Here is a 25,152-nt window from a genome sequence, read left to right as displayed (position 1 = left end):
TGCATGGGATGACAAGGGTAAAGAGGGAAAGGCGTCTTCCTTCAATCCATCAAGTTTTATAAACTATCATGTGCCTCTTGGTTGCTTTTGTCCCCAAGAAGTGCCCCCACGTCCCCCCATTTCCATTATTATATATTTACCTAGACAAGGTGCAGAGTGCAGCATTCCATGCAGGCAGGCAAGTCCATCACGCCAGCAATAAGCCTGCTCACAAACTACTGTGATCCCATGCGTTGATCAAGGGCCGCCCCCATTATGCTCATATGACAAGGAAGTGGGTTAACCACCCCTTCTTTTCTAACAGGACCCAACTGCAGCAGTTTAGTGTAGGTACCATCTGGGGGGTGGGGAGGAAAGTAATACAGTGCTCTCAAGCAAGAACACTGAAGGGGTGGCATAATCTATGCACCACCTTCCACCAACTATCAGCAACAGGGAAGCATTCAGGCAATTAGTATTCTATTCTATTCCAGGGACCCAAGAGTGCTTATAATAAGAAAATACTACACAAGTACTTCCACTCCCTCCCCTACCTGACCCCATATCTTATGTCTGAACATCCTTCCTAGCTTGTACTCCCCCCATGTTACTTCCCCCCATTAACTCTAAAGCCAAGATTTGGCTTGGCTGGGGGTGGCCGGAGACGAGTTTCGTGCTACACCTCAGACCATGTGGCATTCTTAACTTGGCATAACATTGTTCATTTCCATCTCCAATAGAATTAAAATATCTAACCCTCAGCACTGATTAATGGACATAAACTTGAAATAACTTTTTTTAAAAACTAATGGAAGCAGCGACAGTAACTGAAAACTTGATATTCCCATTGTCGCAATAGGCTGCAATGAAAAGTGTACAGTTTCTAGCGTTAATGGAATAACAAAGGATATTGGGGCCCGGACAAAGCAATTCATCCTTACATTAGCAGACCAGGAGGAAGAAATACTTTGGGCACCCTTCTTACAACTCATTTTCTCTGAACCTCACATACTGCCTGCCCCCAGCCCCTTACAAATCACATGGCAGGAGGGGAAAAGAAGCCTCTACTTATATAAAAAAAGTACACACCCTAAGTTGCCGCAGATATCGCAGTTTGGGGAATATTGGTTTCTTTTATATTTCATGAAATTTTAATCTAAGTCCCACCAAGCACCAAGAATACCTGCCCACTACTGCTATTTGTTTTTCAGCCCTGGAATTGCGTAAGTTATTCAAAGCAGCTGACTGATGGGCTGAAAGGGTTTTTCTAATCATAGTTATAATCCATCTTGTATCCTGAGAAGAAAGGTGGACTATAAATCAATGTAACTTGGTCTTGTAAGTCAGTCCACCATCAAGGTAGTGATCTGTCTGCCCTGTCACATTAAGCAAATCTGGCCTGAAGCAGGAACAAGTTTTGCTGCCACTTTCCACAGAGGACAGCCAGGCTCGGATAATTACAAGGCTAATTTAAATTATATACAAGACTCACACAAGTAATCCAGAAGGCTCCAGTTAGATCCTTGTTTAGAGCATCTCTAATCTGAAACTCCCGACCAGCTTGCTGTAGGAATGACAACTGCAGAAGACATTGTGTGATTGGGCTGCACAACCAGGACAGCAGGGGGCCTTCCTAGCCCCCCTTCCACTGCTGAACCACAAGTGCTACTGGAGCGCACTCACTCCAGGACTCTTCTGTCAATTGTAGCAACTTTCCCATCTAGGTACCTAGTGTTAACTTGGGCATTCCTAAATGAAAATCCACACAAATTTGCCTGTAATCATTTTTTAATGTTTGAAAAATGAACGCATGTCCAAGGGTTAGAAAAGTACCTTTTTAGCTGAAAACTAAGCTAAGCAGGAATCGTCCATGGCAGTGGTCAACCTCATACATAATTTGTATTTATCTCATAATTTTTAATTTAACAAAGTATTTCAGGCAGCAAGAAGAGAGCAGAGGAGGGTTACTGAATCCTACTTTGGGTGCAAAGACAGTTTATACAGAGGCAAGATAGCTGTATATATTCATCTCTATAAAATTCACTGGACTTTCTCATATCAATTGAAGATGAACATTTTAGATCTATAAGTAACAGCCATTTACAGTTATGTCACAACACAAAACTTGATTCTTAGTATGTATGCAGGATAAAAGAGGGACTCTTAAGATTAACCAAAGATATACTCGAGTTGTAGGGAAATTTTTAAATGGCAGCTTCACACATTGACAGGATTCATACTTTGGCAAACTTATCAGTGTGGGCAAACCTTTTGAGTTTTTAATCTACTCGCCCACCCCCCTCCACACTGGGAGATAAGCTTTAGAAGGGATACTATTTTAAGTATTCGACTGAACTCCAGTTTACAGAGATACTAAGCCACTAAAAGAACTTAGCCTCAAAGCTGTAATTGCCCAGTACATAGCAGTAAGGGCAATAAATGCACTTTGTACACCAAAGTCCTACAGAAATAGGAAAGCACACCTGTTAGCAATTGGAGGGAGAAAGAAACAGAGAAGAGGTAGGCATAGCTAAAGGCTCCCAATAATGGAGCAGATTTCTATTTTGCAGATGACATCAGGTTGGTTAAGAACTGCTTACACAGAGTCACAATTCAACACCAACAGGCATTCTGTGCAAGCGGCTGTTGACCAACCCTGTGTCCTCTCTGCAAAACAGAAATTTGCTCATTATTGGGAGTTTTTCCTCATGCAGATTGTTACACTGGATTGTTTCCTCCTAACACTCAAACAGTGGATTACATCCCATTTACACCCACCCAAATGTCTTGACTACATCATGTTACAATAGCCATTAGTTTACATAATTAGTCCAGGAGCGCTCTATTTATAACTTTACAGGAGTAACTCTTTGCCATCTTCATTACCCTGGGTGTACCAAGTCACACCAAAGCAGTTTCCTTTCTAAGCATAGGACAGCTTTACTGGATGCATCAGTGTAACAGTGCAATGGAAGAGTTACTAATTCTGTACAAAAAGCTTTACAGTTTTTAAAACAAAAGTTTATTTAAACAAGCATAAGCAATTAATATATTTCCACAGCAAGATAAATATTCCCATTAAACTATCAGCTCGTTCTATGGTATACCATAGCGTTGGGCTTATGACAGCTGTACAGTGGGAGAGGGGCTAACATTAGTGTTATTTACACTGACATATTCAATAACCTATACAATAAAGGAACTAAAATTATGCTCAGGGGGTGCAATTTCAGTGTTCTGAAAAGGTAGCTGAGGTTTTTTTTTTTTTAATCCACAATGAAGCATGGGCTATATGCAGCTGAATGACTCCAGTTATATTCTTCACGGGGAAGAGCAGAGTGGCGAAGTCTTCAATGTTCACTACACACTGGGGTAAAGATAGATGTGAACCTTGTTTTCATTGAAAAAACTGAGAAGGTACAAGAGGGAGGTGTCTTTGGGCAAATGCAGTTCTTTTAATTAACATAAACCCAGTATTATTTTGGGAACCCTAATCAAGGAAGTTCCTCTGCTTTTTTCCCCCAATTCCATTTCATTACAGATCACAGAGTCTTTGCTTCTACACTTATAACCACCACACAAAAAGTGGCCATAGGAAGTGGCTTCTTTGCCCACCACCTCACCTGGTACTCAGCTGAAAGTTCACGTCTTGCTCAGACAACACTTTCTCGGTTACTGGAAGCCAAGACTGCTCTACGACAAATTGGGCAGGTAGAGTTTTCTGATAGCCAACGATCAATGCAGTGCACATGGTATTCATGAGAACAAGGAAGTTTTCTTAGTTTGTTCCCCTCTGTGTATTCTGTGATGCAAACACTACAGGTTTTCAGAGCATCGCTTTCACCAAAATTCCTCATGGCTAGGTTGTCAATTTGCTCTTTGGTGAGGCCTCTTGGTTGGTCATCATCCTCTTCATTGAGCAGAAAAAACTGTGCCAGGCTAAGAAACGGCAGAGACCCACTTTCTTCAAAAGTAACTGATCCCCTCGCATTCCGTCCTTCCCGCCTAGTGCCAGCCACAGCACCCACTTCGTTGTTACTTTCGTAGGACTCTCCCGAGCCAGGGTCAGGTACTTCATTACTTGAGCTACTATTTCCACTTGGTGGCTCTGTCATTTCTACGTTTGGGTTTGGCGCTGGGCCACCAGGGTCAGCATCACTATCGCTGTACATAAAGTAACTCAACTCCCCAAAGCCAGTCATTATCTGCCTTAACATGGTCTGAATGGCAACAGACGTTGTCTCACTCAAGCCCGTGTTCAAGATTCTGCGAATAGGAATCCGAATGGTACTGACGTAAGTTCTCACTCCTGCCCTTTCTGAGCGTGAAAATGTACGCCTAAACCCTCCTCGCTCACTTTCATAAGTAACGGTGTTGTTTGGCGTCTGGGACCTTGACCGAGTTCGGTTAGCTATACTGTCTCTCTGCCTATACTCTCCTGGGCGGACTCGTCTCACTTGTAGGTCAAGAACAATAGTTGGAGGCCTCTGCCCAGAGGGTGTAGTCTCCGTGTTGCCGTTTGTTTCCGCAGAAGCCACTGCCTGAGGAGCGGGTCTTGCTTCAGCGGCTGAAAGCAGCACTGCATTTTCACTGGGCATCTCAGAAGTGGTGGCATGCTGCCGTATCACCATGTGCTGTCTTGTTCTAGAACTTCCTTCAGCTTCAATGGCTGGGGAGACATCAGGCATCGGAGGTGAGGTATTATGATGTGTCCTACGCGGAGGCTCACTCACTGGATTAAGAGGTGACCTACTTCTATCAGTCCTGGCTCGTGTCCTCCGCTGCTCTGGACTTCTGCTTCTTGATCTTCTCTGGCCCCTCTGAGGAAATGCCTCTTCATTTACCTCTTCAGGCGGACTCATTTCTGATCCAGACTGCCTTACAACAGGAGGAGATTCTGACCGAGGAGTCTCAGTGTCACTTTGGTTATTTTCCAGATCCTCCCCACTGGATGGTTCTACAGATGGCTCAGCCTCTGTTTCCGGGTTTGGGTTCCCGTTACTACGATTGACATTTATTTCCAGACTGAATCTGAAATCCCCACTGTTTGGGTTAGTCCGGCTCACTGCCCTCCAAGACTGGTTTCCTCTCTGCCCACTGCGAGTTGTATTTCCAGTCTGTCGAACTGAATTAAGCCAATCAATTATGGAATCACCATTAGACACATCTTCTGTGGATTCTGCACCTGCTGGACAAGAGCAACTGCCAGAGTTAGGAACTTGGGCAATTCTGGTTAAAATACTTTCTACACAGTTCTATACATTATAGTTTTAACAGAAGGCTCTTAGCTACAAAGACCATCTAAAGACCACAAGCTTACTATGTCTCACAAAAATCAATCAGGGTAGAAAAGTTGTAATCAAAAACTGCTGAACAGGTTAAGCCTTCATCCCTGTAGGCCACAGGAGTCAATTGTCTGTCAAGCAACTGAAACCTGGAAGACAGCTGTCATGTCAGATTTATTCAAATCAACATTCTAGAGTACTGTGGTCTATCAACTAGTGGCCATTAATAAGCAACAGCCTACTTCAAATAATACCTGCATCCCCACCTAGCACCAGCCGTTGAATCTTCTACATTTCTTCTTTCTGGAATTGCCTATGATCCAGGATCAGGCACTGGCTTGCAGCCTGTGGACCCATTCCATTATGTGAGGAGGAAGGGTCCTTCCACTAAGGAAACTGCCTCTGCTACTGGCACAGATCTATGGCTTCCAATCCAAAATTTGCATTTGACAAAAGCAGGCTATTACCTACAATTGTGCAAGAAGTAGCTTTCTTATCTTGTAAGAACAAGACATTGCTTTTCTATAACCTCTCACAATACCCAACACTAGATCACCTTGCCCCAATTTCACCAATCAGTGGTCAATCGCACTTAACTACAAATAATGCGGACTGTGTACTGTAAGAATGCTCCAGTCCTAACTTAACTGAATTCCAGTTTATAGAAAAGTTCCACTGAGGGCAGATTTTTAAATGCAACACCAGGTGGGCATGAACCCAGATATGCCTAGAGTCTCATTTAAAAATAGGTCTACAGCACTAGCCTCTGAGTGTGGCATGCACGGGTAAGACCATACAAACTAAACTAAGGATGATAACGCAGCCCTGCAGGGACCTGTGCTCACCTGGCATATCTCAACTTGGCATGTGTTCAGCGTCTGACTACAGCCTGTTTAGCAAGGTGCAATGCGGGAGACTACAAGCTGCTTTTATTGGGCCATGAGGCAATGAAGGACAAGACAGGATAATGAACGGTCATGAACGTTATTTGGAAGTTTATGAACAGAATGTGAAGCTACGCAGAAACTGTATCCAGATACAACCAGTGGGAAAGCAGCACAATGGAACCTGACCTCAGAAGCACCGGGACACTTCTCAGCAACACACATACTGGGGCTTCATGCTTTCCACTCTGTCAGTATCCAGACTTACAAGTGAACATTACATACCTCTACTATCTTCACTACTTTGCTGCGGTGGGCCCTCTTTAATTTGCTGCAGCCGTCTTAGCAACTCTTCTTCAGTAATCTCACCTGAGGAGAGAGTTGGGAAGAAAAGTTCCACATATCAACACACCCAAGCTTCCATTTGGCACTTCCGAAATAGCAGCAGCAGAAGCAAAGCAGAGACGTGAACAGCGGGCTTGGGGCACACTCCAGAAACTGAAGGGTGTTCTGTTCGATACCGCAGAATGTTATCAGTGCTTACCAATGCATACAAGGCAGTTACGGACAACTTGCAGAAAAATTGCATTTTTTTTAAAGTCACCTCTTCAAAAGAAAAGAAAAAATAACCCCACCTCAATAAGCATCACGGATGAACCGATGCCCAAACTGTACGTAAACGGAAAAACTGCAAGTGAGAGTTCACAACCATTGTATATGGGTAGTGAAAGACCATGAACTAAATCCCAGACTACTTTCTGTCATTTAGAGGGGGGCGGGGGCGGAATCATTGGCTGAAATAGGCAAAAATCACAATAATAAAGATTATTAACAGGGGGAAATCAGCAAGCATTATGAAAAGAATGGGGATAATGTACGCTTAACAGGAAATGAACAGAACGTTTAGCAGTCTAAGAACAAGAAATGCGCTCAAGTTCAGACTGCAATTTTTTTGAGCTACAACAACAGCTCAAGGATGGAAGTAAAGAAACAGACATTTCAACAGAAATAGTGTTGACAGAAGCAGCTGTGCTGAGCAAAGGGACCTGCTGACAATTAAGGAAACAGAACAGGCTGAGCAACACAAAAGCAATGGAAGGGCCGCTTGTCTATCCCCATTCTAAAGGCAGTCAGGTAACAATGCAGGGGCAGCAGAAGGCAGGGGCATAATTTAAGCTTTGCCCGAATTCTAGTGGTGATTAAAAAAAAGTTTGAGGAACAAAAACTTTTCAGAACGCATTATATAGAAATCAAACAGAAAAATACCGATATAAAACATTGTGTGATTAATCTGTATAAAATTTAAAGTGATACAAGAAACCTCACAACCCTAAAATAATACGGGAAACAGAGACCAAAGACACAAGTAGTGTCCAGATCATGAGAAGTGATGGTATCACGAGTGCTCTGGTTAGACCTCACCTAGAGTGTTGTGTTCAGTTTTGGGCACCACAATTTAAGAAGGATAGACCAGCTGGAACATGTCCAGAGGAGGGCAACGAAGATGGTGAGGGGTCTGGAGACCCAGTCCTATGAGGAAAGGTTGAAGGAGCTGGGCATGTTTAGCCTGGAGAGGAGACGACTGAGAGGTGAGATGATAACCATCCTCAAGTACTTGAAGGGCTGTCCTGTAGAGGATGGCGCGGAGTTGTTTTCCACTGCCCCAGAAGGTCTGACCAGAACTAACAGGTTGAAATCAAATCAAAAGAGCTCTCTGTTAAACATTAGGAAGAACTTCCTGACAGTTAGAGGGGTCCCTCAGTGGAACAGGCTTCCTCAGGAAGTGGTGGACTTTCCTTCTCTGGAGATTTTTAAGCAGAGGTCAGATGGCCATCTGACAGCAATGCTGATACTGTGAGCCTGGGCAGATTGTGAGGGGGCAGGCAGAAGGGGTTGCATCAGTGCATGCCCAGGGTGGTGCCGATTGCCACCTTGGGTTTGGGTGGCAGTTTTCCACAGGTTGGTTTGGCTAGGGATCCTAGAGGTGTTTCACTATCTTCTGGGCATGGAGCAGGGGGTCACTAGGGCAGTCGGGGGGGGGGCGTATTTGTGAATTTCTTGCATTGTGCATGGGGTTGGACTAGATGACCCTAGAGGTACCTTCCAACCCTATGATTCTATAATTCTAACTAAGGAAAAAAATTTCAAGGTAAAACATCAAGCATTAATAGTCCAAAGCAGAGTGGAAAAGGTGTATGAAAAGTAAGGTCAAGGGAACAAAGAGTATTTATAAAAATAGAAACTGAAATGGTACACACTGACAGCTACTTCAGCAACATTAAACCATGCACTTCAACCTCAGCTATCAACCTTCAATTTTTAGAGTTTTATTAAAATCCAGGACTCCTCCAATATAGAATTAAGCACACTCGGATGACTTGCATGCATCACAAATGCATAAAGTAACATACCTGGGGTGCCCAGCAGGTTGTTATCCCTCATTAGCCTGTAATCTTCTTCACTCAGATTATTTACAAAGTGATAGAATGCTTCTTCCCGATCCAGTCGGTCCAACTGACTCCGACGCTGTGCTTCAGATTGATCGGTGCTTCCTTTGTTGCTGGAATCCGAGTTTTCCATGTTGATAAGAATAGGAAAGATCTGCAAAGAAAGAAAAGGTTATTTACTTTGACAGCCATATATAATTTCTCCATGCGCCACAATATATAAAGGTTTCCTTCAAGGATGTATACTTACTACAATTCTGCAAAAAAGCTACAAAATGATGCAAAATTGCAATATTCAATTTCTCTAGAACCTTGGGATTTGGGCCTGTCAAAATCTGGTCTTTAGCCCTTGTAACCCTGTTTGAACCTCTGTAGTCAACACTTAGAAACTCTTCCAGTTTCTGAATAAAGTTCCCAGGGGTCAGAAGGCAGGGCTTCATCGCCCTGTATCACTCCTACAGTCCTATTAGCAAAACGTAATAACTGTCAGACACGTCTGTTGCATTTCCACCATGTAGGAAAAGGGCAGTTGATGCATTAGAAAGACTTCAGAGTTAACTAGGATTGCACATATCACCTGATATTCCTATAGTTGGGGGGGGGGTCAGTTGGAAGCAAGATATTATGAAAATGTAGTATATGTCTATATAATTTTTCTCCTGGGCTCCACAGTATTTCCCACTGCTGCTCTTTTGGTAACACTGCCTAATACTAGCAATGCTACACTCCCACAACCTCTTAGTTCAACCAGAAAACAAACCACATTACAAAACTGCACACCCCTACATATAAGCTTGCACTCCCTGGTCCCAGTGTAACGTATCAACATAACTTTGCTGAAAGCTACCTGCAAGACAAAATTAATGAAAATGGCTCCTCTTCTGCAGCAGAACACCAGAGATTGGTCCAAAAACTTATCTCTGGGGTAGTCCCTGGGGGTGAACTCGGTAGGAATCCTGGGGGAAATCCCTGTGGTGGTCCTGGGGCTGGTCTCAGTTCCCTCCCCAGTTCCCTCGGGGATGGTTATTGCATAGCGGTAGCCTCCCCCATTCCTAGGCTGTGAATGGGGGCCATTATTTGCATAGGTCACCGCTTGAATGGGCTCTGTGCATTTAGATTCAGGGTTTTTATGGGGAGCTTTACCATGGAGGGCGCTGGTTTCCCACAGGAGGTTGGCTACAGTCCTAATTGTTTCAGCGATTTCTAGCCATAGAGTGTTAATTAGATCCATGGGGCCCAATGTGATTTTAGTTTGGAAATTTAAGCCTGCATAAAGGGCTTGTTTAAAGGTTTCCTGTCGAACTCAAATGCCTCCCTGCTTCCTAATCTTCTCTGCTATTACAGCTATGAGCTTTTTACGGGCTACACAGGCTTCAGGGTTTTCTCCTGGGGCTTGGCGTTCAGTAACAGAGCATTTCTGTGGTTTGTCCAGGCCAAATTAAGTGAACTCTCCCCTCAGACAGGGTTCCAGGTCTAGGAAGCTAAGGCCTCAGGTGGCAATGGCAGCTTCTATGGCAGGGACATCAGTTCCTGACACACATAAGCGGGCGATTTGGGTTAAGTCAGCTCCCGTGGCGGTTGGATGGGCACTAGTAAGAGTGGTGAGCCAGCTAACCCCTGTGTCCTTGTTAAGAGGGCCAAGTTGATCGGCCATGCTCTTGGCTTCAGTAGAAGTCCAGGGAACTTTTTCCGCGATCTCCTGGGTCTCATGTTTACCATTAGCAGCACGTGTTTCAATGTTTTTTCCCCCTTTACTGGGTTAAGAGGAGCTGCTGGTTCTTCTTCTTCTTCAGACTGGGGGTTATAAGGGGCTGAAGGCTGGGCATCCTTCGGCAGGGACTGATAGGAATCGGTGCTTGGGAGATCCGGAAGGGTCTCAGGGTGGACAGAGACTATCAGGGTGGTTTGGAGTACTAGCTTCTGTTTAAGGGAGTGGATCTCTTGTTGGCACGCATCATGGCTCACTTCTGCGTGCTGCTGTTTTGCCTGCAAGGCGAGGAATTGAGCAGCCTGCCGGGCTTGGTTTAATTGCTCCTGGAGTTCGGCTACCTGTATCTCATGTTCTGTAACTTGGGCCTGGCCTTCGTTATATTTCTCTTCATTTTTCTGGGCAGCTGATGCAAATGTATTTTTATCTACTAGTGGGTCAAATCTCTCAGCTCTTAGCTTATCTAACTCAGTGGCCTGATTTTTAACTTTTTCTTGGGCATCGAGTGCCATGCTGGTACAGTCATTTAGGGCAATCCATAAACCCCAGGCTGCACAAGCATCCTTTTTCGAACTTCTAAGTTTCTTTTCTCTCACACTGCTTCTTAAAAGCTTCTCTCAATATCACAACAGGATTTGGACCCTTAAAGGAGCCCACCTCCCAGGGGTTTGGACCCAGTTTCACAATCCAGAGCTCAATTTTATCTAGACTTGGGACCCTGGTTAAACATTTTTGCTTCCTTTTTTAAACTGGCGGCTTTCCGCAATGAAAAAATCTAGGTGGGAGTGGGTCCTCACTCCTTTGGCCTAAGGAGCTCTTGCTCACACTACACGAACGCTCAGCTCCAAAGCCCTTAGCAATCCGTGCACCACTGACAGTTTCTTCTTGGGAGCGAACCTAGAGAAATGGGCCGGTGTCCAGGGACGGGAAGGCTTCTCCTGGCCTGAAAACCTTGCTCCTACTATCCGGTAGGGTGGACAAGGGGGAAAACAAACTCGGCGGAACTTACAGCTGTGGCTCGGCTGGGGTTAAGTGGAGCGCAGGGGGAAGAAGGCTTTTAGGAACCAAGCTGGACAACTGGTCAAGTATATTAAATTGGCTAATTTTCGGAAGGGAGGGGTACCAACTCCTCGACCGGGATAATTGCTAACCCTATTTTAAACAGATTCTATAACCCACTGGCCAGTTTCTTTCAAGTTAAGCAGCTCAGCAGCCAAAATTCAAAAAGTCACGTGGTTCAGTTTTAAATCTTTCTCTGTGATTTTTAGAGACCCATCCCAACCTCTATGCAACTGGGAGGACTCTATACTGATCCTAACAGCTGGGCATGAAGTTTTATGAAGGAGGGGGCTGGGGAAAGCATGTCCTAACTTTTCCCACCCAACAAAAAGACCAAAAGAACACATGGGAACAACTCCCAGGGAATGAAAGGCAGAAAATCGGGTAAGGTTCCTTTCCCAAATCAGGGGCAACTAAAGAGGCACACACACAAGATTCACAATCGCTGACCAGACTCAAAAGTTTTATTGTTTTTGTTGACTTTATGGGGAAGAGTCCCACATCTGTAGATCTATACCTCGGGGTGATCAGTCCCGATTTATAAAAGTACAGGGTGATGCCCGCATTCCTCCACCAATTAATCTGTTACCAGAATTGGTCTCCTTTTGAGTAAGAGAATTTGTGGGGGAAATTAGCAAGCAAGACAGACAGCTATGCGAGAGGCCAGTAACTGCAGAGATCTATCACCAATTTCTACGGAGTCCCTTCCCAAAATAGCAACCAAGGCTGGTTCTTAAAGTCATGTATAGGCAAACAAAAAGGAGAGAGTCCCTTGCTAGAGCAAAACAACCCAAGTAGTTCTAAGAGACCCAATTAAATATACTTTTTTATTTTTAACAAAGTGCAAGTGCTGTAAGTGTAAAAACTTATAACATTATATTACTACCATTTCAAATATTACAGATTCTCCTATATATACCAATGCTATAAATACAGTGATAGAAAATCACAATACATTCAAGAAGTCTATTTGAATCCTAACACAAGGTAAGTATCCATGTCCAAAATTCAAAATGATAACAGCTTGTTTTTTCTTCTCCTTTACAGGCAGAACATTCCAGAAGGAAAGCAGAGGAGGCAAAATCTCCTGGGCAGTTGGCAACAGGTGTGCCAGCCTTGGTTATATCCTGTTTTGTGTTGCTTTTTCAAGTTGAATTATTTACTGTCTTCCTTCTTAACAAAATCCTAACAAGCATTGGCGAGTATCTTCCTATGGTCATGATATAACCAAGGCTGGTGCCCCCGTTGCCAACTGCCCAGGAGATTTTGCCTCCTCTGCTTTCTTCCTGGAATGTTCTGCCTGTAAAGGAGAAGAAAAAACAAAAATGTTTACAAAAATGTAAATAACACAAACTATATATTGTCGAAGGCTTTCATGGCCGGAGAACGATGGTTGTTGTGGATTTTCCGGGCTGTACTGCTGTGGTCTTGGCATTGTAGTTCCTGATGTCAGGAACTACAATGCCAAGACCACGGCAATACAGCCCGGAAAATCCACAACAACCAACACAAACTATGTAAATAACACAAAGTTTGTGTTATTTACATTTTTGTAAATTCAGTTAAGCATCCTGAGGCCCAGCTGTACCATACCCTTTGGGATTGCCAACTCTTAAAAAAGATGGAGGGATGTCCTCTTACATAAAAGATTCAAAGCAACAATGATTGTATGAAGAACCTAGCATCAGTTAATTCACTTTCCCCAAGTAACCTGCATCACACTACTTTTATCATGGTTAAGTATTTTGAGCATCCAGAAACATCATATAAATACTATTATTATTCTTGGTACTCAGCATTAACTGCCATAGTTCGCATACATTTCCTACAGAATAAATATAAGAACATGCAGACACATTTCTACTGCACAGCAAATACAGGCCGGTCAGTCTGACTTCTGTTGCTGGGGAAGATATCAGAACAGATTTTAAAGGGATCAATCTGTAAGCATCTGAAGGACCGCTCAGTGATCCGGGGAAGTCAGCATGGTTTTGTTCCTAACAGATCCTGCCAGACCAACCTGGTTTCCTTCTTTGATCGAGTGACCAGCTTACTGGATCGGGGGAACTCTGTTGACGTGATTTATCTGGATTTCAGTAAAGCTTTTGATAAGGTCCCCCATGACATTCTGATGGGCAAACTGGAAGACTGTGGAGTAGACTATAGGACAGTTTGGTGGATAGGGAACTGGTTGGAGGACCGCACTCAAAGAGTGGTGGTCAACAGCATTTCATCAGATTGGAGGGAGGTGTCCAGTGGGGTGCTGCAGGGCTCGGTTTTGGGCCCGGTACTTTTCAATATTTTTATCAATGATCTGGATGAAGGAGTGGAAGGGCTGCTCATTAAATTTGCTGATGATACCAAATTGGGAGGGGTAGCAAACACCCAAGAAGATAGAATTAAAATTCAACAAGACCTGAATACTCTGGAGAAGTGGGCAGCTGTGAATAGGATGCAATTCAACAAAGACAAGTGCACAATATTACATCTGGGCCACAAAAATGAGAAGCACAAATACTGGATGGGGGATACACTTCTGGGCAGTAGTATATGTAAAAGGGATCTTGGGGTAAGAGTGGACTGTAAACTGAGTATGAGCAGTCAGTGTGCCATAGCATCGAAATCGCAGGAGGTCATAGCCCCTCTCTATACTGCCTTGGTCAGGCCACACCTGGAGTATTGTGTGCAGTTCTGGAGGCCTCACTTCAAAAAGGATGTGGACAAAATCGAGAGGGTGCAGAGGAGAGCGACGAGGATGATCAGGGGTCTGGAGACTGAGCCCTATGAGGAAAGGCTGAGGGCCTTGGGAATGTTTAGTTTGGAGAAGAGGAGGTTGAGGGGGGGCATGATTGCTCTCTTTAAATATTTGAAAGGCTGTCATTTGGAGGAGGGCAGAAAGCTGTTCCAGTTGGCAGCAGAGGGTAGGACGCGAAGCAATGGGCTAAAACTACATGCACAAAGGTACCGACTGGATATTAGGAAAAACTTTTTCACCGTCAGAGTAGTTCAAAAGTGGAATCAGCTGCCTAGGGAGGTGGTGAGCTCCCCCTCACTGGCAGTTTTCAAGATGAGGCTGGATGAATACTTGTCAGAGATGCTTTAGGCTGATCCTGCACTGGGCAGGGGGTTGGACTAGATGGTCTGTATGGCCCCTTCCAACTCTATGATTCTATGAGAACAGCCAGGCCTACCTTTCTCTACACCAACTGGGCCCGCCAGGCTAGGAATCAAGCCTCTTGCAAAGGGAGGGGGAAACTGCTCTAGAACTGGGCCTTTTCTATCTTGTACGGTAACTGACTCCTAGCTACAGCCTTGTCCTAATATAGAAAAGTGAGCAAAGTCAGCCGATTGGAAGGAAGTGGTACCCAAGAGGTATCAGAGTGGATACCCTCCGCAAGGCTCACTGGGTTTATGCGGCAGGCAAAAAAAATGGCCTCAACTGGCAGACTCAGTAGCCAGTTGGCGGAAAGCTTTGAGAAGAAGGGCCAAAACCTGGAACAAGGAAATGGGCCCTCTCGGTACTCAGAACTGTGGCAACTTGCCATGTGAGTCACTAGTCAGCAGGTCCCTCCCCTTGCCCTGACAGCCTCAGAGTGGCCTTGAGAAGCCAGTCTGAAACTTGAGACTTGGACATGGACAGGAGACTGGACAACCAGAAAAAAGCCCAGGACTGATGAGTCAGTGCCTTAGGCTGTATCTCACAGAAACTGAGTAATTTAATACAGTTTAGTCTTTAATGCTTTTTTCCTTTCTTTTCCTCTTTGCTTGAAGGGGGCAAGTCTCATTTGTCTCCACGGGGGAGGCCTCACTGCTATCAGTACTTGAGCACATGAGCTACAAACTGCTGCTCTTTATGCTACCTTAATAAATGTATCTTTTGTCACCTGGGAGGTAGAAAAATAGAACTTTGCAATCAGAAAATTTTTGCAATAAAAATAAGGTGCATTATTTGAACAGAAACAATTTCATATCATCACAATAGGACTTGCAGCATATTTGTGTATAAAATTTAACCTAGTAACAATGACAACATTAAACTCTTTAATGCACATTATACCATAGTAATTGTAAACAAAATTACTTGTATTTAAACAATGAATATCTCTTAAGAACATATTGTGTATGTCTTTAGATACATAGGAATTAACACTGCCTTCCATAAAAATCCTCACACTACAATGTTTTGAATGACATTTCACTCATCCCAAGAGAATATTTTGTACAATTTTGTTAGCACCTCCCCAAAACAAACACACAAAATTACAATATGCAGGCTTCTCACACAGTCACTAAGGTGTACTAAAATACTATCACAGCTCTGAAAGGATGGCGAGGGAGTCAGAAATCAAGAGGCTGCAAGGGCACAGAAGTACACCTACTATTACAGTGGCAGCTGCTGTACCTCTGAGAGCTGCTGTCAACATCTGAGAGACCAGAGCTGCTGGCAGCTGCTGTCAACATCTGAGAGACCAGGGAGAGTATCTCATTGGTCAAGAACCTGTTGCTACGTACCGCAGCCATCCTCAAACTGGCCAGCCAGCAGCACACAGCACAGACAACCTGGATCAGGAGGTTCCCCTCCGATATTCCCAGGGAAGGCCAGGACGGTGGCTGTTAAGGAATCACGGGGACCACCACAAGGCCGGAAGACCAAGGCCCTGCAAGGGTTCCCAAAGACTCCGAATTCAAAATCCCCCATGCTATGTACACCAGGAACAGAACTTAATTGTGTATACCCATATGTTGTCTGTCTGTCACACTTCCCTTTCTAGTCCTCACTCTTATTGACACCTGTAATCTCTACACTTGGTGCTCATTCTTTGCTTTGGTAGTTGGTGCTCCACTCCTGCCTTCTTCCTTAACAACTTTTCTGAGCTTATAACTGTCATAGAATCACAGGGTTGGAAGGAACCACTAGGATCATGTAGTCCAACCCCCTGCACACAGCCTGGCCAGCACCCCAGACCCCTTATCATCTTTGTTGCCCTCCTGGGGACACTGAAAGAAGGATGTGGTAGGGCAGCGAATAGGATCTCTCCTTTTAAAAAAGGCAGTCAAGATATAACCTCATGATTTATAGTTTCAGATGGGTAGCCATGTTGGTCTGTAGTAGAAGAGCAAGATTCAGGTCCAGTAGCACTGTAAAGACCAACAGTTGAGTTTTAAGGTGCTACTGGACCCGAGTCTTGCTCCATGATTTATGCGTTGATAGGAGCTGAAGGAAGATACATCCTAGCAGGAAGGAGATATAGCTGGCATCACCACCTTTTAAAAATACTATATAGAAGTCCCATGTGAAACTTAGTAGAATCATGAATATCCAAGAAACTTCTTACTGACAGAAAACAGGGAGTTCCAAAAAGATTCAGTTTTCAAAGTTTTATTTTAAGTAGGTAGACTAAGGGGTCAGCGCAACCAATGACCAACTTAGCCAAAAGTAGCCCAAGAACAATCCAGGCTTCGCTGCTTCCTCCTGCCCAGTTATTGTGGCCAACCATAGGCAAGCAAGGCTGGTGCCATAGTGATGCTTTTCTAGGAAAAAGTGGCACAAAGGGGCCCAAGGGAGCATCTCTGGGGATTCTGCTTGACAGAAGCAAAGGAAACAGACAAACTAGGATTTCCAAAGAGACCCTGATTTGTTTCAGTCACATACTGCACCAGGTGTAATTTATTTAAACCACAGTTTAAAAAAGCTGCAGTCAATCTTGGCACCTGAATGCAACCAGTTAGCATTCATTATCTTAAGCTGTTAGGTATATCATTCTACAACCATTTTCTTAAAATGACAGAATCATTAACTTAGAAAAAAGAAATTTGGAAAGTCATTTTAATAGGCACTTTTTTGAAGGATGATTTTAACTTGATTTCTGGAAAGCTAGGCTGTAGCACTTAGATTAAGCTATGCCAGCTGTCATTTTATGCACCTGCCCACAAAGTAACAGCCAAGCAGTGCAAAACTTGTAGAAGCCACGCTTCTACCAGTCCATCTCTAATACAGCATAGCAGTTGCAAGAATATACAAAACAGAAATACTTTGTGAGATGTTCTGCTGTTGATTGTATTGAACTTCACTAAATAATCTGCCTTGAGTCTTTGTGAGAAAGAAATAGAAGGTAAATATATTTTTTTTAAAATACCTGCTGGAATAGTTTGAGATGCTAGCTTGTTTGGGGTAGCACTTCATAAGAAGAACTGAATTTTTTGTTGTGATCTTAAACTGGTACTACAGTCTAATCTTTGCCAACTGGAGGAAAGATATCATAAGACTCTATTACCAAAAAAATCTCATGAAAGAAAGCTCCTTGGAAATAAATTTAATATTCTATAAGATCTCTAGAACACACAATGTCCATGGCAGAGCAATAAGAAAGCCACACTGTAGTAAGTAAGCCTCAAAATTCTCCATGACTGAGGAAGTTATTCTCAGGAGTCAACACAGAAAATGGAGGGAGCAAAGGTTTATACAAGTACTCACAATGTCATCACTATTGACAGTTTGGATACCTACCACTAAGCAACACTTTTCACCAAACACTTTCCCCAGGTTACGTATCAAGTACTTGAATGTCACACACAGAAAAAAAAAACAGGAAGTTTTTGGAGACACCCAGAAGTACCCAGAAATACCAGGAGTAGATAAGGTTTGCGGACCTCTGGACAAGATCCAAGAAATACTGAAGTGTCACACTAGGAGGAATAGTCTCCACTTAAAGTTATAGGCAGACAGCATGTAGAATTCCAACCAAAAAAGACATCTTTCACCGCCTTTTATGAAAGTCTTCCTATTACAGTTTCCATTATCAAGAGATTCAGAAAACAATCAGTTTCCAAAGACATTCTGCAGAAAGGAATATGCTGATCTATAGTTTTGAGTACATTTAATACAGTGCTATCAATAACAGAAGACAGATTCGTTGCTCACCAACGACTTGGCCCCATATTTTATACCCTCTCTCTTTAACAACCCCCTCCCTCACTGCTGGTACATTTACCTCCTTTCCCCTATTATGACTGCCACTTCGGTTAGTTTTTAGACTTGATACAAGTGCAACAGGGCCATTCTCTTAGCCATAGTTATAAAGTTAGGAATAGGCCACAAAACCACCCACCCCCTACCTCAAACCAGATTGACTATGATGAGGCATGTTTATTAACAATAACACTAAACAAGGTTTCTAACTCTGGAATGGGATTAACCGATGCTCAGTGATGAGACACATGTTTTACATATAGGAAGTCGCTGGTTGAATCACTGGCATCTCTAACTAGGGCTGCCAGCGACTGAACCAGGGGCTCACTACAAGCAAAACATGTGCTTCACCACTAAGCTCTGATTCCTCGACCTTAAGCAGTTGCTGACAAGAATGACCTTTTCCTGTCCAAGTCCCTGATTTAGTATTTAAAAATTCACATAAACCATCATATTAGACTATGGCTGCATCAATCTAATCAGACAGAACTTTGTACTTATGAACATGTTATTAATTGATTTGAAGTACTTAAACGTTATGAACGTGAAAGTACCAATCTCCACAAGTCCACTGTTTCATCCAGCATTTCTAGAAAGAAACAACCCCCATTTCTTGTCAATGGTTCTTTAGATGTACAAGAAGTGACTCAGATTTGCCAAGGTTTTTTAATTGTAAGCAGGCTTAAAGTTTCAACTGGAACACAACAGTGCGGAGTGTATACAAATTAAGAGATGAATTCTCACACAATCCAAGCATCCCGATTACACAAACATGTTCTTTTAATTTTTTAATTGCTCCTGTAGTCAGTGTAGGTCAATTTAAATGCTGGCATACTTGGTGTTAGATTTTTCTGAGCTTGGCAGGAAGTGGGACATGCTGACACCTTAAACAGGTGGTGGAAAATAAGGCTGGACAGTTACTGAGCAGGGAATGGACCCCTTGCTGACCATCATAGCAAACACGAAATTAGGTGTGAAACACATAGAGGCTTCTTGCAATAATTATTTTGCAACAGCAGTAAGCATAAGACTTTTTAGAACAGCTCTTTCCTTTCTAAGGATGACTTTACACACTTCTAAAGTAACCATATTTTATCACAGCTTATAATTGAGCTGTTTCAACCATGTCAATTCTACTATCATTGACAAGTGGAAGATCTCCTCTTACTAATAAATTCTACATGTCATCCTGCTTCAAACTCTCTCCTACCACAAAGATGTGTACCCAACTGTGCTAACTTGCACCAAAGTCTAAAAATCCTTCTTTTCATCTAAGCAACTCAGTAAGGTACAATATACACTGACAGCATTACGTACCAGCTAACTTACTTGAAGTAACTTAGTTTATGCTGGAACTCATTGATTTCACCACCATGCCCACCAGAATACACAGCAGCTATATAAGGTTCTAAAAGCCTTCCTACTGAGACAAGGAATGTTTCAAGTTCTTTAATATTCCATCAATTACCTGTTTTTTGAATACAGCAAGAACTGCCAATAGTTCAAATAGAGGCACTTCACGGCAGAGGATTTCTCCCCAATGAAAAGAGCATCAGAACAAAAGATTCATTGCACCCATCACACCTTCCATCCATATAGGAATGTTGTTCCTAATTACTATCAAGCAAGTTAACAAGCCCAGTCCAGGCAATCCAGCAACTGTTGTGCTAAGTTAACTATGAACAGTACACACAAGTATTCTTATTGCCTCTTTGAGAGACTTACTATCTGGCACTACCGTTACAACAGATGTAAAAAGACACTCGAATCTCTAGTTGTAACTGCCATACAAGGATACCCTGCTGCAGATACTCTAAAAGCCATCATAAGTGACAGTCCAACAATACAGACACAAAGTGAGATGCATTGGCCAAGCTCAGATTTCATACTGGGGGGCTCCACTTGGTCATCAGGAGCTCTGACTCTCCCCAGCTCCTGCCCTGGAAATCCAGTCGGTCTCTAAGGTGCTCCTGGACCTGAATCCTGCTTTCCTGCTCCAGACCCACACGGCTCCTCACCGGAAACTAAGCCACGCAGTTCCCCAAGAAAGTAACACAACCAGGAACATTTTCTCCCCCCCTCTGCTATAAGCCAAAGATATACGTTAAAAACGTCGAGATTTCCCTCAGATTTCCCTCAGGACTGAAGGACGGCCCAGGATCCCATGCCGAAGGGAGGCTGCGCCGCACCCGGCCCTCCCGAGATGGACCCGGGCAGCGGGGCGCCCGGAGGCTCGCGGCGGGAGCGCCCCGCCTGCCATGACAGCTGGGAAGCGCCGCTCTCCGGCCCGAGCCTGCCGCCCTCCGCAGCGCGCCCCGGCCCGCCTCGGCGCCTCCGGGACCCGCTGAGCCAATCGCCGTCTCGGGGAGCGCAGAGGCGGCTGAGGGCTCGGAGGGAGGCGGCGCGGGGCCTACGCGCCGCCGGGCTCGAGGGACGGGCCCTCCCGAGAGGGCGCAGAGCCAGGGGAGCCGCGGCCCGATCGAGTCGAGGCCCCAGCGGAGGCGGCTGCCGGGAAGGCCAGGCCCAGAGGCGGCGCGGCTCCCCCACCGGCCATCAGGCGCCTCCCCGCCCACGATCGCCCGCCCGCCAGGCCGCCCCAGGCCCCGCCGAGCCAGGCCGGGGAGAGGCGGGCCCTCCGAGGGGCGCTCCCCCGACCCGACCCGGCCCGGCCCGGCCCGGCCCGGCCTCCCCTGGGCCCGCCCGGCCACTCACCCTCGCCTCGCCGCCCTTCCGGGGTCTCCGTCCGCCGCTCGCACCGGCCGCGGCTGACTCGCAGCGTCGCCTCGTCACGTCCCTCTTCCTGCCTGCGCTGCCTCCGCCCCTCGCGCTTCCTGCTTACTTCCTTCCTTCCGTCCGAGCCCAGCGGCCGGCGACGTCTCTCCCCTCCCTCCCGTCGCTCCCTCAGGCGGCCATTTTATACTCCATTGTTACTAAGGAACTTGGGAGCCGGAAACGCTGGACGGGCGAGGGGGGCGACGGGGAGGGCGGGAGAGGCTCTCGGCAGCGCGCGCAGCAAAGGAAATGAAGTCGCCGAGAGGCTGAACCTCCTCGCGCGCATGCCCAATTGGAGTCCCACTCTCTCTCCTCTCTCTCTCTCTCTCTCTCTCTGAGGGATGACGTCGGCAAAGGGTCTATTTTTGCTCAAGCCCGCCATAGAGTTGGGCGGGTCAAGGGCAGCTAGAGCGGCTCTCAGTGGGTGCCGCTCTGGGTTTGTTTGGCTTTCCGACGTCCATTTTGAATGGGAGCCAGGCTGAAGGGAGAGGAGGCGGGTGGCCTCCCCCCCCCCCCGGGTGTTGTGTGTGCCTGTTTTTAAAAAGAGGGAAATGCCAGAGACGTGCAAAGCATCAAGCAGCCTCGTTTGTATGTTGTTAGAGTTAACAGCTCCAAGTTATTTTTACTGTTATTTATTTATAGTCCCTCTTTCTCAGAGATCCAAGGCGGATTACAACATAACCGACAGCTAGGACATTCACTGAGGAAAGTACAATAATGAACAACAGAACATATAGGGAACAAATGGAAACAAGCATAAAGCTGAGCACAGAGATGAAATCCAGCTTTCCAAGGCATGTTTAGCAGTATGGAAATTCAATAGTAGGCACACATCAACCACAGCAGACAGTGCCCAGTAATATAGTGTCCAGCCCCCCTTCCTACCAAGGCATCCTTGGGTTATATTTTATGACACAATCCTGTAATCTGGGTGGCTCCAAAGGCTTTCTGAGCAGTGCCGGCCAGCCTCTCAGCAGCCTAGTTTTGCCTGCAGCTGGGCTGCCCTAGTACAGTGCGATGTGATGGAAAGCTCCTCCATGTACAATATTTTTGTATCCCTGTCAACATGCCAGGCATGAGGACCTTGATGGTGGAAATTGCCATCAAGTAGGGTTGCCAGGTGTCCAGTTTTCACCCAGATGGTTTGGCATTCTTTTGGACTGTCCAGGGGAAATGGGATCAAAATAATGGACACCTGTCCTGGGCAAGTGAAAGAGGCACTGCTGTGGCCTGGGCCAGGCCTCGCTCTGCCGCTTCACCCTCAGCAAGGACAGCCTTGCAAAAGCCACCCAGGTAAGGGGGGTGGTGGATGATGTCACTTCCAGAAGTGACATCATCACACTAAGCCCCAGAACATGCATATGTAAAGAAATCTAATCTGGTAGATCCACGGGGTTTTTTTTTTCATATACCATCTAGCTGATTTTTGGCAATCCTTGCCGGAGGTTTCAGGACATAAGACTAACAGGGGTGGTTTGCCATTGCCTGCCTCTGCACAGAGATCCGGTGTTCTTTGGAAGTCTCTCATCTTCATGCTAACCAAGACTGACCCTGATTAGCTTCCAAGATCTGATGAGGTCAGGCTTGCCTGGGCTATTCAGGTCACAGGCACCTGGGCTATCCAGGGCATAGGCACCGTACATGGACAGAAACAAGAAAAGAGGCCCCTGCCCCAGTGATGGTGGCAAATAAATTCTACTCTGCCAGTACTTTTGTGTAGCTTAGTTTGCCCAAGGGGTGCCAGGCCCCCAGAGCCAAACGGTACCCCAAAGTTTCCAGAGCATTGTGAACTGCTCTGGAAGCAGCTCACAAAGGCACAGGAACTATACTACACAAAGCGTATTGGCAACCTGACCCTTCAGACTGTGATGTGATTCACAGTTCAGTAAAATCTTGGATGTTCCAGAACTCTGTTCCTGTCTTTGTGTGGCTAGATGGGAGTAGCTCCACACACACACCCCTGCTCCACCTTTCCCCCCATGTGTAACCAATGCTCGGGAAGCCGCTTCACATGTCCCAGAGAAAAGGGCTGATGCCGTACCTAAAAGTGCATTCTCTCAATTGCATCTTGTCCATACATTCTCTGTTGTGGCCCTCACCTTGTAGAATGGCTTGCCTGAGGAGGTTAGGAGGCTCCCTGCTTTGGAATTCTACAAACTTTGTAAAACAGAATAATTCATGTGGACGTTTTATAAAGGTAACAAGGCTATAGTATAACAGAATGGTTCAAGAAGCTGCTTTTGCAAAGGGGACAGGACTGTTGTCTATAGTACTTGTGTATAGTATGTATTATCTGTTGCTATATGAATTATTTTATTCTAGCCTGGTTGGTCCAAGCTAGCCCTATCTCATCAGATTTTGGAAGCTAAGTGTCAGACTTGTGGCTAGATAACGTTCTTACTCCAGACTACCTCCTGCAATTAGACAACAGTCCATTGTTTCCAAAAGGCTTTTACTGAAGAATTAGTTCATTATAGTCCACGAGCCTGAATACAAAATCCAGGATGGTACATATGCATTGTTACCAATGAAAGGCAAAGCATGAGGCACCGAGTAACAGATCACAGTAGACCCAACCTCCCCCCACAGTTCTCAAAACAACCTCTTTGAAGCCAGAAGCGCGGAAACTTCCCAAGGCCGGTTCTTGGTGGAACGTCGGTAGCCAAAACAATCCGTTTCTGTGAGATAGCTGCCTGGGAACCTTGGCACCTGGAAGAGAGCACTTAAACACTGAAAGGATTAAAAATGGAGTCGGTTAAGCAAAGGCACACAAGAAAGCAGTCTGGGCCTGACATTCTGCCCCCCCTAAGATGCTCCTCCCCCTGGTTTCTGTGGGTAGCGGGAGTGGAATGCCTTAACTAATCTAGGGGCATGAACATGTACAGAGTTCACCCATTCATCAAACCCAGAGTCAAAGTCCTTCCACCTAATGAGATAAAACAACTGATTCCTTTGTATTTTAGAGTCCAGTATTTGTTGAACTTCATAGTGGGTTTGATCATCGATCAGAGTGGGGATTGGAGGTGCACGAGTGTGCCATTGATCAGCAGGAGGGGCTTTTTTCAACAAACTTACATGGAAGGTATCATGTACATGACGAAGATTCTTTGGCAGATTTAGAGCAACAGTCACTTTGTTGATTACTTTGCGAACAGGAAACGGTCCTAAAAATTTCAACGCTAGCTTGCGGCTGGTTTGGGTTGTTTTCAAATTCTTTGTGGAAAGGTAGACCAGATCACCCGGCTGTAATTCCCATTCTGCCGCGCGGTGGCGGTCAGTGTATTTTTTGTAATCCTGTTTGGCTTTGATGAGATGTTTCTTAATCTGCGTCCACTGTTGGGCTGCTTCCCCCCACCATTCGGTGACGTCGTTGGAGGCTGTAGTAGGGGGAGGAAGCGCCTCGAATGGGAAGGGCTTGAAGTGGAAGCCATAGACGATTTTGAAGGGAGTTTCTCCCGTAGAAGCGTGCACGCTGTTATTATACGAGAATTCTGCCAAGGGGAGCAAATCAAACCAATTATCCTGTTGGAAATTAATATAACAGCGCAGAAATTGTTCTAATATCTGATTTGTTTTTTCTGACTGTCCGTCTGTTTCTGGGTGATGGCTTGAACTCAGACCTTGTTCAATACCCAGTAGTTGTAAGAGCTCCCGCCAGAAGTTGGCAACGAACTGTCCGCCGCGATCCGAGATCACCTTGGATGGAAAAGAATGTATTTTTACAATGTTTTTTATAAAGATGTCGGCTAGCTTTCTAGCCGAAGGAATTGTAGTACAGGGTATAAAATGGGCTTGCTTGGAGAATAAATCGACCACGACTAAGATACAATTGTGTCCCTTGGAGGGGGGCAAGTCTGTGATAAAGTCCATGGAAATTATTTCCCACGGTCGATTTGGCGTTTCTAGGGGTTGTAGGAGTCCCGGAGGTTTTCCTTTTCGGGATTTGGCACTGAGACAGATGGGGCAAGACGCTACATATTGTGAAATGTCCTTGCGCATGCCCGGCCACCAAAATTGGCGTTGTACCAAATGAAGTGTTTTTAAGTAC

The 25,152-nt window shown here is 45.2% G+C and overlaps 1 protein-coding gene across 2 annotated transcripts; it reads right to left on the bottom strand.

Annotated features, from left to right (window-relative positions):
- Positions 1 to 1,767: 1,767 nt before the first annotated feature.
- RLIM (ring finger protein, LIM domain interacting) lies at positions 1,768 to 21,259 on the bottom strand. Of its 2 annotated transcripts, none has more exons than XM_054996853.1 (4): positions 21,045 to 21,259; positions 8,560 to 8,749; positions 6,434 to 6,517; positions 1,768 to 5,167 (listed from the first exon to the last, which is right to left on the bottom strand). In XM_054996853.1, the coding sequence occupies exons 2-4, from the start codon at positions 8,726 to 8,728 to the stop codon at positions 3,633 to 3,635; spliced, it is 1,788 nt and encodes a 595-aa protein (XP_054852828.1). In that variant the 5' UTR covers positions 8,729 to 8,749; positions 21,045 to 21,259; the 3' UTR covers positions 1,768 to 3,632. The 2 variants fall into 2 exon arrangements, with proteins under 2 accessions (XP_054852828.1, XP_054852829.1); XM_054996854.1 differs by having other exon boundaries at positions 1,768 to 5,164.
- Positions 21,260 to 25,152: the final 3,893 nt, after the last annotated feature.

This window comes from Eublepharis macularius, chromosome 13, assembly GCF_028583425.1.
Source record: "Eublepharis macularius isolate TG4126 chromosome 13, MPM_Emac_v1.0, whole genome shotgun sequence".
In the NCBI taxonomy this organism is placed as follows: Eukaryota; Metazoa; Chordata; class Lepidosauria; order Squamata; family Eublepharidae; genus Eublepharis; species Eublepharis macularius.
Note: the sequence above shows the minus strand (reverse complement) of the source record. Positions and strands in the feature narration are given on the sequence as shown.